The sequence below is a fragment of the Protomyctophum bolini genome (assembly GCF_963924005.1).
Source record: "Protomyctophum bolini genome assembly, chromosome: 13".
Lineage (NCBI taxonomy): Eukaryota > Metazoa > Chordata > Actinopteri > Myctophiformes > Myctophidae > Protomyctophum > Protomyctophum bolini.
Window position 1 is genome coordinate 19,709,598 of NC_137874.1, and position 17,342 is coordinate 19,726,939.

The 17,342-nt window shown below is 42.7% G+C and overlaps 1 protein-coding gene across 1 annotated transcript in view; it reads right to left on the minus strand.

Annotated features, from left to right (window-relative positions):
* myo7ab (myosin VIIAb) overlaps positions 1–17,342 on the minus strand; it is a gene marked incomplete at its 5' end in the record, with an annotated part of 42,277 nt that overhangs the window by 23,104 nt on the left and 1,831 nt on the right. Inside the window, 20 exon segments of the mRNA XM_080781082.1 lie at positions 898–1,101; positions 1,645–1,962; positions 3,619–3,837; positions 4,266–4,350; positions 4,930–5,024; positions 5,913–6,005; positions 6,550–6,708; positions 7,446–7,503; positions 7,505–7,581; positions 8,375–8,481; positions 9,061–9,196; positions 9,320–9,530; positions 9,866–10,008; positions 10,118–10,237; positions 10,978–11,054; positions 12,324–12,477; positions 13,604–13,717; positions 14,335–14,477; positions 15,080–15,201; positions 15,488–15,672. Of these exon segments, the coding sequence (XP_080637208.1) occupies positions 898–1,101; positions 1,645–1,962; positions 3,619–3,837; positions 4,266–4,350; positions 4,930–5,024; positions 5,913–6,005; positions 6,550–6,708; positions 7,446–7,503; positions 7,505–7,581; positions 8,375–8,481; positions 9,061–9,196; positions 9,320–9,530; positions 9,866–10,008; positions 10,118–10,237; positions 10,978–11,054; positions 12,324–12,477; positions 13,604–13,717; positions 14,335–14,477; positions 15,080–15,201; positions 15,488–15,672 (2,820 nt within the window).

The following is a 17,342-nucleotide window of genomic DNA, read 5'->3' on the forward strand; positions in this document are numbered from 1 at the left end:
GATAGTGAGTCTGCTATATCCAGATTAATTTTAATGACACCACATTAAAATAAAAAACATATTTTGATTGTCCACAAATATAAAGTCCTTCCATCTTTTTAAATATTTTCTTGCACATTGTTATAATGATCATTATATATCCGCCTGCAGTCAGAGTTCATAGTTTTAATGAATGAATGTGATTCATTGTGAGCTGGTAGATCTGCTATTTTCAAAAGTAACATTTTAATTACATTTTTGTATTAGCCGTCCTTAAGTTGGGCAAATGCATTAATCTGGGGATCCTTGACATGGGAATGTGCTGTGTGAGGATCACTGGTTTAAACAACATTAGGAGAAACCTTTAGAAACAAGAAAAGCAACCACAACTACCAATATTTACAAGCAACTTTACAGAAAAAGAAGCCGCTTATAATAAACAGACTTGGCAACACTCCAGCAGCGTCCGACTCCCAGAGCCGCTCAAGTGTAAAATCAAACAGTGCTTTAAATTCTTTTTGCGTTTATGAGGTGCCTAGACCCACGTCTAATCGTTATGCGCAGGTCAAGGGGCTTAATAGCAAATTGCGCAAAGCGAAAATAATTAACATATGGACACTCCCACAATGCTAAAATATTCAGCAACGTCGTATTCCATTTGTGTGTGCGTTCAACACGGGACGATAAGGCTTTCATAATACGATTGTGCGCAGAGCGAGGCCAATTTATGTATTACCACATGGTAAAACGCACCTTCAAAATCCAGCCCTAAGGTTCATCCGTGTCTACTGTTGGAGGCTCTGGATAAGGGAGGTTTCAGACTAAGGTTCATCCGTGTCTACTGTTGGAGGCTCTGGATAAGGGAGGTTTCAGACTAAGGTTCAAGGGTCCAACAGTCGGCCTCGAACTCAAACTCACAAGCTGGTCTCCCTCGTCTTCGTGGAAGAGCAGGGGCTGTTTCAGGGGTCTTCTGATGTAGGTGCACGTGGACACGCCCTGGAAGTAGGTGGCAGCAAACTTGGAGAAGGTGTACTCTGAGAGATCCTCGTCTTCCTCCTCAGGCAAAGGCCGAGCCTCGTTCGCCACTTCCTCCTCCGTCTCCTCACGTGCGATCTCCAGGTCCTGATTGGCCACAAAATAGTAAATAATGGTACAGACAGTCCAATAATAAGAAAGAATCTTCAAAATAATGCTCAGTTCAAATTCTATCATTATTTTGTTCAAAACTTAAGATGTCATTTAAATTTTAAATGACATAATTGGTTGAACAATTTTCAGATGGGCCAAATACATGCTGTCGGGAGGAAACCACCTAACTCCATTTTTTTGATTATATTTCCATAAATTCCAGTGCTATACGCCTGTGTGTTGTGTGAAAGGTATTAAAAAAGCGCTTCGGAAAAAAGCTCTTAACTCTACTACTGTCTGCTATAACAGCCAACTCCACCACCTCTCCCCCTCTCATGCAAGTAATTCACAAACACCAAACAAAGTAAACACCAACTTTGATGAGGCAAAAAAATAAATATATATATCTTTTTAAATGAACATTTTGGTTTCTTTCCGACAGCAGAGATATATCAATTTGGGGGTCCTTGGCACTAAACACGTTTGAGAACTACTGATTTATAGGCATTTGTTTAATGCCCCCAGACAGTCCCTCACCTCAAACCCGGCGGGGGCTTGTCCCTCCTTGTTGGGCAGAGGCCCCGCGGTCCCCAGGAAGCCGAACATGCGGTCCACCATGTCCGAGTGGTTCACGGGCTGCTCCTTCTCGCGCTCCATCTGCTCCAGCAGCTCCCTCTTCCTCTGTGTCTCCTGCCTCTCCTCCCTCTCCCTCTCCTCCCGCTGCAGGGCCAGCTGCACCAGGCGCTCCTGGTGCTTCCGCTCGGCCTCGGCCTTGGCCCGCCGCGCCGTCATCTGGTTCCTCAGCTGCTCCTCCTCTTCTAGGCGCTGCAACTCCGCCTCCACGCGCCGCTGGCGCTGTTGTTTGTTGGGGACGGACGGGTGCAGCAGGTAGGGCGGAGAGAAATGCAAGGAGTCACGGAGGTGTGATGGGAGTTAGATAGAGAGAGAGAAAGAGAGAGATAGGAGTCACGGAGGTGTGATGGGGGTTAGATAGAGAGAGAGAAAGAGAGAGATAGGAGTCACGGAGGTGTGATGGGGGTTAGATAGAGAGAGAGAAAGAGAGAGATAGGAGTCACGGAGGTGTGATGGGGGTTAGATAGAGAGAGAGAAAGAGAGAGATAGGAGTCACGGAGGTGTGATGGGGGTTAGATAGAGAGAGAGGAAGAGAGAGATAGGAGTCACGGAGGTGTGATGGGGGTTAGATAGAGAGAGAGAAAGAGAGAGATAGGAGTCACGGAGGTGTGATGGGGGTTAGATAGAGAGAGAGAAAGAGAGAGATAGGAGTCACGGAGGTGTGATGGGGGTTAGATAGAGAGAGAGAAAGAGAGAGATAGGAGTCACGGAGGTGTGATGGGGGTTAGATAGAGAGAGAGAAAGAGAGAGATAGGAGTCACGGAGGTGTGATGGGAGTTAGATAGAGAGAGAGGAAGAGAGAGATAGGAGTCACGGAGGTGTGATGGGGGTTAGATAGAGAGAAAGAGAGAGATAGGAGTCACGGAGGTGTGATGGGGGTTAGATAGAGAGAGAGAAAGAGAGAGATAGGAGTCACGGAGGTGTGATGGGGGTTAGATAGAGAGAGAGGAAGAGAGAGATAGGAGTCACGGAGGTGTGATGGGGGTTAGATAGAGAGAGAGGAAGAGAGAGATAGGAGTCACAGAGGTGTGATGGGGGTTAGATAGAGAGAGAGGAAGAGAGAGATAGGAGTCACGGAGGTGTGATGGGGGTTAGATAGAGAGAGAGGAAGAGAGAGATAGGAGTCAGGGTCATGAACCTGATTGTGACGGCTATATTTAATTTTGTCCCAATTCTTTGCGCCTATACTGTATATTAAAATTCACAGCAATCCTGGTCTCTATACTGCCTCCTCCTGGTCAGCTGGGGCGGCTGATGGAGGGGAAGGAAGGAACTGGTTGGAATAACGTGTTCCTTGCACGTGCTACGTCCTACCGGGGAAACTCCCCCCTGTCAGGTGAAAAGAAGCAACCTGCTCACTCCTCTTGCATTGACGGAAGCATGAGCTCAGTTCATGGCTCTCACCATGTTGGCAGAGAGAGAGAGTCGCGCCTAGGTTTACAGCTTAGGCAATTGGCACCAAGTGAAAAATGGGTTACAAAATCGTGCGATAAAAAAATAAAGAAAGAAATCACAGTATTGATTTTGCGCTCAAAGAAAACAGACCCTTATGTGTCAAAAGGTACAATGGCCACATTCATAGCAAAAGTTTCACTGTATGAGTGATGCTGGCCCGGGTGGCTGGCGTAGCCGTCTGGGCACCTTGGCTGGTAATCCAGTCTGGCAGTGTGCTGCGGGTTCGACTCCCGATCCCGACAGCCTTTACTGCATGTCACCCCCCCCCCCATCTCTCTCCCCATTTCCTGTCAGCCTACTGTATACCTATCCGTCTATAAAATATAGGCGAAAGCGTTTTTGAAAATATAAAATATTCTCGCCTGAACTTTCTTTCCACCTGACAGCGACGAAAATACAATGAGTGTTATAATGAGTTTATACCTCTGCCCTGAGCCTCTGGCACTGGCGCCTGGCGATCATGCCTCGGGTGTAGGCCTGGATGGACAGCACGGCGCGGCGACGTCGCCGGAACGCCTGGCGCCCGAGGAAACCACGGCAACAGGCCTGGATGAGAGAGACCCGCAGCCGGGCCAACTGGTACCTCTTGTACAGCTTCCTCGACCTGACGAGGGCCTGGAGCCGCAAGAAGCCCAGCCGCATCTAAGAGAGGAGAGGAGAGGAGGGAGAGGAAACCTCATACTGTATCTCCATATTCAGTTATTTCATAAATTAATGCCCTACTTGATCATACTACAGTGTCACACAAAAGCATCAAAAGTAGCAGATCCACAAGTTCGAGCATGTAACATTTTTGCTACTTTTGATTTTGAATCCTGAAAATAAAATCACATTTCGAAGCCAGGAAAGATATAGACAATTGGTTCACATGCTAAACATTTGCTGTAAATTTCAAAATTTCTACCTGACCACCTGACGCCAGCCAATCAGAAGAGTGTATTTTCTTTGACCATGACATAACTCCATTGTTTTCACTGTATACAAATAATGTGTTTCCAATGTAACGTGTAACCAATGTGGCGAGGTTTGCGGTGGAGGACTTTTAACGGACCAGGAAGCTAAAAACTTACGGTGTGGTAGTTCTTCCTGCATCGATAACCCCTCCATGTGTTCTGAATGAGTATCACAGCCCTCTTTAGTCGGAGGTAGTGCGTCCTGTACAGTAGGTGAGACGATGCACACGCACACGCACACACGCACACACACACACACACACACACACACACACACACACACACACACACACACACACACACACATACACAGTAGTGTAACAAATCACTGGTTTAAATGGAGTAACAGTATTTAAGTTAAGTAAGTACTTAGTAATTAGTACAGTGTAAGTGTTGTGAGCTACTGTCTGATCGTAATTTCAAAATTCAAAGAGAATTCATTTGTGTACTGTATCTATGATTGTGTCTACTTCGATTGAAAGGTAACTGCAGACAGACTAGGAGAAGCACCAGTGGTGGAAAAAGTACTCAATTATTTTACTTAAGTATCAATACTGTAATGTAGAACTACTCCATTACAAGTAAAAGTCCAGACATCAAAATGTACTTAAAATACTAAAAGTAGAAAGTACTCACTATGCAGAATGTCTCATTTCAAGTTTGTATGAAAATATTTTGAAAATAGCAGATCTACAAGCTCACGATACATTACATCGCGACGCATTGTGAGCTTATAGATTGGCTATTATACCTCTTTGTGTTTGGTTTGTCTGTCCCTCACCTCTCCCTGAGTCCTCGTACTGCCTTCTGTATGAGGATGACCTTGTCAGTGATGGCCTTGTCCCTCTCCATCTCCAGCTGCATGTCATGGTGATCCTGACAACAGATACAGGTACAGGTACACGGCATGTCACGTCAACACTCTCAATGTACATTTTAATCAAATGCCCTAATAGTTAGTCCCCTAATAGTTGGCTTTCTGTTGTAAAGCTCTCTCATTGTCACTTTTCCTGCAAGATGTGTTTTTAAGCCTGTTAAAATAAGAAAGAGAAATATCCCCTAGGGCTAGGCTACAGTACCACTCATGACCAAAATCGATTTTTCAAAAATAGCAGACCTACAAGCTCGTAGCGCACCACTCGGTGGCGCGCTGTGAGCCACTCGGTGGCCTGACCCTCGCTTCTTCACCCATATACTCTGTTTCATTTGCCAAACACAGATGCATTGCACAGTCAAATCCTCGGTTCCCGCCCAAAATGGGTTAAGTAATACTGTACGTTGCTAACCCCATCCCGCCCCACTTGTCCCACACAAGTGATACTTCTGTCCTTCAAATGAACAGTTTGGATCTGGTCACCATATGTGGGAAACCTGCAGGGTCTTGGGACCTCAACATAGTTTTGGAAACACAAAAGCAATTTTACTGCATTAAAAAATAATTTACTGCTCAAGTGCTCATTTATTTATTTCTCTTTAAATTTATGCCTTATATAAAGCAGATTGAATTGCTTAGTTTAGTGTATGAAATAAAAAATATATACAAATAAACTTTCCTTGCCTTTGGTGTGTTCACATTGATCTGCTGCCATGCAACAATCTATAGCCAATCAATCTATACTACAGTCTCTAGCCTATGTAATAATGTAATTATTGTTCAACACAGGACCAATTACATTTCTCTGTGCAATTACACAAATGTTAGTTCAGGAACAGCATTTCATTTTCATATGCAACAGATGTCGAAATGAAAACAAGAAAACCAACCTTGAGGAAAATCTTGGTCTTGCCAATCTGCCAGTCATCATGTTTACCCAGCCTGGCCAAGACTATCTGCTGACAAGAACCTCTGAGATCCTCCTGGTACTAGAAGAAGAACCAAACACAACAAGTAACAAGAATGATCCAAAATGTACAACGTATGATGTTCCTAGAACAGTGGTTTTCACCAATGGTCCTTGAGGGGGTTCCAGCTGGTCCTCAGCGAAATGATGGAGAGTTGGTAACCAAATGGTCTTATATTGGATCTTTAACTATTGAGAGAGTAAAATGAAACCAAATGGACCCTTACGGTTCCATTTGGTTTCATTTTACGCTCTCGAGAGTTATATTATTGTTAAACATCTCCATTACTTAATTTACAAGAAGTCTACACAATTAGAGAATGTAGAATATTGTTATTGTGATCAACGTTTGCCTCGTCTCTCCTATGGTACCAACATCAATACAGCATAGAATTGTGGACAAAATTTTATCCAACGACAACAAAATATTCTAGGGGTTGGGTCTGAGAGGATGGTGAAATGGTGGTCCACGGCTCAAATGCTGAGTAAGTAATGGTCCTTGATATGAAAAGGGTTGAAAAACACTGTCCGAGAATGTATTTGGAAATCACGTTGCTTGCCTGTATGTGGGCGGGCGCCACACCAGGCACGAAGACGCGGTAGCGGTCGACAAACTCGGCGAACGTGTAGCGGATGGGATATCCTGCACGCCGTATCCTGATGGTCTCCATCATGCCAGAGTAACGCAGCTGACGCACACACAGCTCCCTGTCAAACAACTAGAGAGAGAGAGAGAGAGAGAGAGAGAGAGAGAGAGACACACACACACACACACACACACACACACACACACACACACACACACACACACACACACACAGACACACAGGTCACCAGTTTGACCCTCGCTTCTTTTCTTTTGTTTATATTTTTTATAGAGGGACAGACAGTAGGCTGACAGGAAATGGGGGAGAGAGATGGGGGAGTGACATGCAGTAAAGGCAGTCGGGATCGGGAGTCGAACCTGCGGCACACTGCCAGACTCGGACTACCGGCCAAGGTGCCTGGACCGCTGAGCCACGGCCCAGGCCTGACCCTCGCTTCTTCACCCATATACTCTGTTCCATTTGCCAAACACAGATGCATTGCACAGTCAAATCCTCAGTGTTATTTAACTCTGACGATTCCATTTGTACAGTACACTCTCTGGGTTACAGTTAATGCATACTTTGAACACTGTGCATTAAACAAATTAATTTTCATTGGCTTAGTGTTATTCTGTTTCTAATTTTAAGTGGTAAAGGATATTGTGTGTGCTGTAGCCCACTATAATTGGTGTTTGGCTAATATAAGCTACAGATACTCTCCGCACATACTGTACACACACACACACACGTACGCACGCACGCACGCACGCACGCACGCACGCACGCACGCACGCACGCACGCACGCACGCACGCACGCACGCACGCACGCACGCACGCACACACGCACGCACGCACGCACAGCACTCACCATGGGCTTCTTGAACTCGTTTGGTTTTATGCAGCGGACGAAGAACGGCTGACACACTGAGCGTTCTCATCAGCATCTCCAGGGAGCGTTTGAACTGGCTGCTCAGAGTAGGGGAACGCTTTCTAGTCTCGACACCCTGAAACAAGCACACGTACGCATGTGCATGTGCATGCACACGCGTGCGAGCACACACATGCACGCACACACACACACACACACGCACACACACACACACACACACACACACACACACACACACACACACACACACCTTCTCACTTAACAACAGATGTTAAGATACAGATAAGCAAATACAGTAGGCTAAATATATAATTATTACCTTTAATAAAAAACAACAGCAATGCGACTTATAAAGTCAACACAAAAAGATTAAAAAAAAGGCCTGAGAGTTTCCCCTAAGTAATTGCTGTCCCATTCTGCTAGTACAAAATATATCTAATCTGCGCTGAGGAGCAAAGGTGCAGGACGGGTTTAATATGAAGCAAACAGTGAAGTAAAGCAGGGATGGAGAGTGACAGCTAGATCATACATTTCTATAAGCCTGGTTTACCTTGGAAGAAGCAGTGGTGCTGGGCTGCTGATAGCCACACAGAAACTGAAGGCATTATGAGAAGAAGAGAGGAGAGTGAGAGTATTGGGAAGCGCTGTTAGTAAACCTGATCCCATGTTCAGAGATTAGATTCCCTGCCATAGAAGCTAATGGGTTGTTAAAGCAGTCACAAAATGACTAGTAGTACGGTGTACACATGGCTAGGGGATGTACCGCTGCCTTAAGCTACAGAAACAGGAGCCCACGGGTACTTACTTAACCATTACTTTTGAACGTTATCTTTCTCAGTTTCACTACTGAAACAGAGATCTCATAGTGAACTGTAAAAACGTGAAGTTCCCAGTAGACTCGTTCTCACCATAGCAACATCAGCCTGGAAGATCTGTTTAATGAACCTGTTCTTTGAGGAATGCACCAGCTGGATGATGTCGGTGTGGAGACTGTCTCTGTTCTTCTCCAGGAAGCCTGGACACACAGGGGAAACAGAAGAAGACATACAGGATTGATCACATTATAAGTCTAAACAGTATAACATTTCAAATAATATCAATAATCTGTACATTAAAGCTACCAGGATGCCAGGTCTACAACTGACTATCTAAAATGCAATCTAAATTACATAGTAGGCTATGTAATAGCTGCACGCTTATATGCATAAGCTTATATGCATAAGCGTGCAGGGTCGTCAGGGGCAAGTGAGCCTTCAGATTACGTATAATCATTAATCATAATTCATTAATATATTCAAATAGGTGATGGATGTTTATTCATTTATATTTTTTATTTCATATTGTACTGTACAGTACATTTATTGATTAGAGACAAAAAAACATTCCCAAAAAAAGTTTAAGTTTCCATGAATAAATACCAAATTGAATAATGTCCATAAATTAGAAAACAAATGTTTAAGATGTAGTGAAATTAGATCTGCTATTTTCACTAGTTTGGGTTCCAGGAAAACGTCAAATTTCTCTTTTGGGTCACGGGCTAAAACGTTTGGGAACCACTGCTATAATGCAACAACCTACTAAAGGGAAAGGGTACCTCTGGCCTCATAGTGCACCACCCCAGCAAAGTGCTGGATACCAAACTGGGTCTCATAGTTATGCTTGGGCGGGATGTAGTTGGTGTTGAGCTTGTGCTGGGAGTTGAGCTTGTATAACATGGTGGTATCCGTTCCCTGGCAACAACAAACAAAGAATGACATCATTATCTACTGCAAACTTAAATAATAAATGGAAATGTGTTTTTTTGCTGATGTTGGGAGTCAGTGGTTTTGAGTGGATCTCCCGCTGAACGGTACCTTAGGGAACTTGCTCTCCTCATCAATGAGGGATATGATGTTCATGGGTTTGTTGGCGATCATGTCCAGAGCTTCTTGGTTGTCAGTGAATTCAATGTGCTGCCAGTTGATGTCCTCCAGGTTGTACTCCTCCTGTTCCAGCTTGAAGACGTGACGCACAAAGAACTGCTGCAGGTTCTCGTTGGCAAAGTTGATGCACAGTTGTTCAAAACTTTGCAGAGAGTCAGACGGAACAATGGCATGAGCAAAACTGTACAGTTCACTAAATACCTTACAATGTGGCTATTACCAAAATAACCAAATATGGTATTTTGGAGATCTGTTCTGGAGATGTGTCACTTAAGAAGTTAATTCCTGCATTTTTAAATGATACATTTGCACTTTTTGATTTTCTAACACAGCACTGCCCCAGCGGATTGACATCAAATAACTCCCTGCCTTTCCACACCCATTAAAAATTCACATTGAACTGTTATCACATGTAGCTACATCTTAAACGCAAACTAACTAATTTCTGCTATTCTATAAACAACAGTCAGTACTGACCTGTTGACAGTGAAGTTCTCAAAGCCAAAGATGTCCAGCAGGCCAATGGACTGACGTATCACACTGCTCTCGCAGGACGGCGGTCTGTATATGGCCGCATTGATCTTCTCCACGATCCAAACAAACAGCCTGCCGTAGATCCCCTATGGATGAGATTCAAGTGAAAGTGGATAAGAACCAAATCCTGTCTGTGACCCGCCCTGGGAGGTCAGATATGGCGTTGTGTTGCTGTAGGTGCCAAAGGTCTGTCACCTTAACGAAGGCGTCCCGGACATCGAAGCCCTGTCTGACGCTCAGAGGAGTGGAGACGCTCTCTCCTCGTGTAATCAGGGTGCGCTTGGTCAGACATACCATTACATCTCTGGGCTCCACCTACAACAACAAACAAACAAAATAATAGGAAATTAGGAAAACACAACAAAATGCCAACAAAAGTGCCAATGCGCCACTTATACTTAGCGTGCCACAACGGCAAAGCGTTGTGCGAAACCAAGCATAGATTTGGTGGGAAAGAAAACTGTCTGTGCCAGAAAGGGGATACAGATGGTAAAGAAATAATTTAACCCTAGAACACTAAACACGGGTGGTTTTCACCCGGACAATTATATTTTTGTAATTTCCATAATGTTGCTGCTGTCTGAGGTGGGCGAGTCTTTCAGTACCTTCATGATGCTTAGTGACATCATAGAAGGTAGGTTTGTTTCTCTGCCCACATCCCTGTTTTTTTCTACAGGCAGGTATTCAGGTGGATTTCAACCAGGAATGGGTGTACCAAATTAGATGTTCCCAGGTCCATTATTATTATTTTTTAAATGATACCCACGTTTTTCACTGAGTTTGCCCCCCTATGATAGGGCCCTCCATGACATCTATTTATTTATTGTTTTTCTGTGAAAACTCTAGATGCAATATTAAAGAAGAGTAGCCTACCTCACATTGCCACATTACTGTACTTCAATATATTTACATTTTCTTATGGAATATTTGATGGAATATACCCGTGTTTAGTGATGGTGTGACAAAATGTATGTTTAGTGTTCTAAGGTTAAGAACTGCAGAGAGACCTTAATTCTTCCACAAACACACATTACATGAACAGATTGAGCCCCCACCTCCAGGAGAGAAGCTGCAGCTGCCAGGTCAGGGGATCTGATCACCACACAGGCATCCAGGTGGGAATACGTGCGAGCTGAAGAGTGAGAGAGCACAGTATGGCCATTTGCATCAAATGTATTCATGACAGACAGGACTGTATCAGTATGTGATACCTTGTACTACTGAACCCCACAAATAACCAAGCAACAGAACAAAATCAACCACTTTGGCATTATTCTTTCACAAACACCTCATCTTAATAGCTTTGTAAAAGATTCATACTAGCTACCATCAATAATTGCCAGTTTATTAAGGGACTTTGATCAGGCCTCCATGGAGCTGAGAAACTCACCAGCCTTTTGGCTTCACAGACCTGTTTACACAATCATGTGCTCTGAGTCTGGATAATCATGCATTTCCCTAATTTGGGTTCCTGATATTCGTGTTATTATTATTTTTGTGTGAACTGTACTTGTCAGTGCTGCATATCACATCAGTACCACAGAATCATATATCGTCAGTCATATATTGTACTGTTGCTCCATTTAACCAATATTTATTAAGAATTAATACAAATATGCATGTAATATTTTATCTTGTCATTCGGCTCTGCTGCCTTTTCTCCATTGCTCAGCACAATTAAACACCATCATAAAACATAAGAGCAGGGAGATACAGTAGATATACAATAACAACCCCCCATGGGGAACAAACAAATAGCAGAGCCCACTGGTGGTGCTCATACCAACAGTCCAGGGACAAATAACAGTGGGGGGATAACAGCAGGAAGAACAGAGACTGAGGTGAGCTTAAATAACCCGGCAATTGGTCAGCTGACTGCCACGTCAGCGAATGGCATAACGAATGAACATATGTAGTACCATTGTAATATGCATGTATGCGCCCATGAGCATAGCATGAAACCTCAGTATATCACTGAACTAACTCCGCAAGATACGTATCATTTTTCTTCACTTTTCTTCACACACACAAAAAAGAAAGAAACATTTTGTAATGAAACACTTCTTTAAAAACGGCTCCTCAAAATAAAAATAAATAGGTATGGTTGTGTAAATAAGTCTCTTGGCTGGCTGTATCAACTATTTCATCCTAATCAGAAGTTTAAAATGTTTTTCTCTGAACTGTATAGGCCCAACATTTGTCCATGCCAAGGACCCCCAAATAGCCATAGCATCTGGCTCATTTTTTATAAAAAGGAAAAAAAAATATCGACAGTACGGAAGGACATGTCCAAAACATGGACAGGGGTTGGAAGTGGTTAAAGTGACATAATAATCTTATGAACAAAATTTGAATTTAAATAAAAAGTGTGTATGATTTATTTGGGTAACCTTTGACTCACCCTCAAAGCAGAGGTTGCCCATGTGCAAAATGGCGGCCAGAAGCTTGGATATTTCCCAGTTTTCTATCTCAGTGAACATGAGGACCTTCATGGCAGACTGGATGCTGGAGTAGTCACTCAGATCATCCCGGCCATCACACTGTGTACAGTCACCCTGATTGACACACACACACACACACACACACACACACACACACACACACTATTGTACACATGCCGTACACACAGATGCACTATTGCACTACCACATATTTACTTGTGCTTTCATGTGCTTATTTTACAAACTGTTAATAAAGTTTTCAATCAAAAATCAATCCATCAGCAAAGTAGACCTGCCTGACACACACACACACACACACACACACACACACACACACACACACACACACACACACACACACACACACACACACACACACACACACACTGGTCGGGGGGGTAGGACCAAGGGATTTGGGATTAGTTTATAAACATTTTGGTATTTGTTTATAAACATTTGTGATTTGTTTATAAACATTTGTGATTTATTTATAAACATTTTGTGATTTGTTTATAAACATTTGGGATTTGTTTACAAACATTTGGGATTTGTTTATAAACATTTGGGATTTGTAAGTCTCATGGGGGGGGTAGGACCACTACCAGTCTCATGGTCGGGGGGGTAGGACCAAGGGATTTGGTATTTGTTTATAAACATTTGGTATTTGTTTATAAACATTTGGTATTTGTTTATAAACATTTGTGATTTGTTTATAAACATTTGGGATTTGTTTATAAACATTTGGGATTTGTTCACAAACATTTGGGATTTGTTTATAAACATTTGGGATTTGTTTATAAACATTTGGGATTTGTAAGTCTCATGGGGGGGGTAGGACCACTACCAGTTTACCTGTAGTAAGTCTCATGGTCGGGGGGGTAGGACCAAGGGATTTGGGATTTGTTTATAAACATTTTGGTATTTGTTTATAAACATTTTGGTATTTGTTTATAAACATTTGTGATTTGTTTATAAACATTTGTGATTTGTTTATAAACATTTGTGATTTGTTTATAAACATTTTAGGCTCTGTATAATATGATGCCTAGGGCCTCAAAAGGCCTAGAACCGGCACTGCACACACACACACACACACACACACACACACACACACACACACACACACACACACACACACACACACACACACACACACACACACACACACACACACACACACACACACACACACACACACACACACACACACACACACACACACACACACACACACACACACCATAGTGAGGTAGGAGTAGTCCGTGGCCAGCCCCAGGCACAGCTTGGTCTTCAGCTCTGGGACCATCCCCTTCAGCATGCAGTAGAATATATGGTAGTTCCTCTCATCTGGAGCCTGAGCAATTTAAATAAGTCATAAAAAGATGAATAGAGTTACACGACTCTTAATACACTGTTTCCAAAACAGTGGGTCGGGACCCATTTGTGACTCGCAGACACATTGTTATGGGTCCCCTTAGTTTTTGTTTCCTACATTAGATTTTTAATTATTATTATTTCAAAATATTTCAGAAAAAAGCTAAACTCTTCAATAATTAATAACAAAATCTAAGGAATTCCATAAATTCAAATAAATATTTAAGTATTAGTGAAAATAGCCAATCAACATAATCAACAACATAATTATGAGCTTGTAGATCTGTTATTTTCAGTAGTTTGGGTCCCAGGCAAACATCTAATCTCTCTTTTGGGTCACAGGCTAAAAGGTTTGGGAACCACAGTCTTAATAAACCATTACCTACATTTTATTCAAACAGATGTCTGGTCTGGGATTGTGATACTTGTCATCATCATAACTTGACACACCCTATACCTATACTATTGTTATGAACATGTTGTTGTACTCTTATTCATTTGACTTGAACAGTATTCCAAATTGCTATGCTGAAAGTGTCACAATCTCTGTGAGAGTGCACATACTGTACTGTAGCACGGTGTAAGCTACAGTATTACCTGGTGACAGACTCGAGACTTCTCCAACAGGTACTGTTCTATCTTGGCTCCTTCGATTGCCCCGCGCTTGTTGAAGTGGATGTCAATGTACTTGCCAAAGCGACTGGAGTTGTCATTACGAATGGTCTTGGCATTGCCAAATGCTGGTTGAATGAGAGAAAAAATGGGATAGCGTAAAATAATGGGAAGCGCGTTGGTGTAGACAGATCTAGTTAGAAAGTCCAGGTACAGTATGTTTCAAATTTACATACCGGTATTCTTATTTGACACCAGCTTTTGACACATGTTAATGGCGCCAGCTACATCAAGACCATCAAGAACTTATCGGCTGGAACTGACAAGTACTGTATGCATTTCTTGTAAACGTATTTGCTTAGCCATAGAGCCTATATAATGTTAAAAGTTTGTAGCTCAATATCTCAAAAACATTGAGACAGATGCAGAACCTTATTCTACGGTCATGCTTTGTCGTGTACAAAATAATCACACTCGTGTGATTATAATAATCACACTCGTCATACATCAATCATACATCAAATTCCGTGCTCAGCCAATCATCACAAAAGTCATTCCGGCCAATCACTTTTGGCATCTTCACTTTTCTGCCCTTACTTTTATCTACAATATGTACATTGCTCAGCCAATCAAATCATCACTATGGGGTGATCAGCCAATCACAGGCCAATGTTTGTGTTCACACAAACATCCCGTGGCTAAAGAATGTAGTGTGGTATATTGGTCTGACCTTCCAGGATGGGGTTGGCTTCCAGGACTTGCTGTTCTATCCAGGAGTGTTGTCCACTGATGGCTGCCAGGAACTGGAGGATTAGCTTGGTGCTTTCAGTCTTCCCGGCTCCAGACTCACCACTGTCACACAGAACAGTCATACTGTAGATACTGTAGGGCTCTCACAGAACAGTCATAGATACACCTACTGTAGGGCTCTCACAGAACAGTCATAGATACACCTACTGTAGGGCTCTCCACACATGCATAATAGCTCCGTCTGTCCAATTAAAACTGTTACTTTTCAGGATTCAAATTTAAAAAGTAGCTGATAAGAGGTTTCTGTCCGACAGCAATGACATGAATGAGTGTGCTTGCACAGACACACAAACACTGGAGGACAAACATATTACCTATTAAACATTACCTGATAATACAGCACTGATCCTTCATATTTCTCTTCATGTTGAAGTAGCAATTGTCTGCTATGGCAAATATGTGCGGCGGCAACTCTCCAATCTTCTTATTAGTGTAGAGTCGGATCTGGTCTGCTGTGTAGATGGGTAACAGCTGGTAGGGATTGACAGCCACCAGGATAGAGCCTGTGTATGTCTGCAGATTAAAGATCAAATAATGTTGTATAGTTTAATAGATTGGTGTATGAGAGTGAGAGATTACACTGTGCATCCCATTAGACTCACTAACATCTATCACTAACAAGCTATGGTTATTTGATCAAACTATGATGTACAGTATTACAATTTGGAATTTGTCTCAAACCGTACAGCAAAGAATCAGCATCAGATGTTTCATTTTGATTTCAGAGTTGGTTCAAAATGATCATGTTCGTTCACATTGATTGTCAAAGACCAACAAGCTGGAACAAACATTAAGCGTGAGGAAGAATGAATATGCTGCTAACAACAATAATATATAATGTTAGACTTCCGGTTGAACAAAAAACGTTAGTATTTTCTTTGTCCAGCCAAGTGATATCGAGCCGAGTTCTATACTCACCCTTCCACCAGTAGTAGTCTATATGGAGAGAGGGAGTATGGAGGAAACAATGAGAGACTGATAGCTATAGGTTATCTGCGGCAGGTGTGTACTGTGTGTGTGTGTGTGTGTGTGTGTGTGTGTGTGTGTGTGTGTGTGTGTGTGTGTGTGTGCATGCGTGCGTGCGTGCGTGCGTGCGTGCGTGCGTGCGTGCGTGCGTGCGTGCGTGCGTGCGTGCGTGCGTGCGTGCGTGCGTGCGTGCGTGCGTGCGTGCGTGCGTGCGTGCGTGCGTGCGTGCTTGTCCACAGCTGCATTAATATACTATTTTCTGTACGATGGCAGCAGGCCAAGGAAGACAGTTCCACAATCAATTATGACAACTATGTTATTTTTGTGAATTCAACATTCAGACCCACCATCCCTCCAAGCTATAGGATACATGTCCATTGTCTGTGGCTATGGAGTGGAAGAATAGTGTGAGGCAGCTTGATGTCCAAGTACTGTACATCCCCAGGCCACGATGATGTACACACCCTGTCCCTGGACATGACTAGTATGTCCAGGCTCCACTAAGCACACCTTTATATACAAAAATGAGTTAATTCATACAAAGTGTAAAGGCATAAGCCTCTCACACTGCAGTGTCAACCAACCAAGCAATAGCTATGCAGTGCAGTATTCTGCTGCATAAAATCCCCTTTGACCCGTGTGGTCTTTCAGCCAGCTTAGATGTGTGTCAAGACTGGCACAGCATGTCTCAGATCATTATTTTCAGTTTGCCTCAGCACTGTAGAGTGAAAAAGCCAATGGCAAAGAAGCGTGTAGGTCAAAGAGAACTTAAGTAATGATCAAATAATTCGGGTCTAGCAAAACCATGTATTTGATTACAGATCAGATCATCTATCACACGATACTTATACAGTGTTATTACTGCACACTTTGCTGTATGACTTTATCTGCATCCTATAGGTCTACACAGTAAAATCCTCAGTGTTCATACTGTATATCCATACATCCATCCTCCACTCCATTACATTTGTACCCTCTCAGAGTTAAATTAACATTGAGGATTTTACGAAATATTTTTTTCTGTGTTGTAATTATAGGGCTGAGACTTGATTAAAAAATAATCTAAAGCCTCTAATAGAGGCTTTGTAATGAATTGATCAAAATGAATCACATGTTTAATCACATATTTCCCCCCCAATTACAGATTTTGGTATACGAGTGAATCAATGAGTGAGTTTTTGTAAAAATCCACTGGGCCAGGTCATGGTGCAAAACCT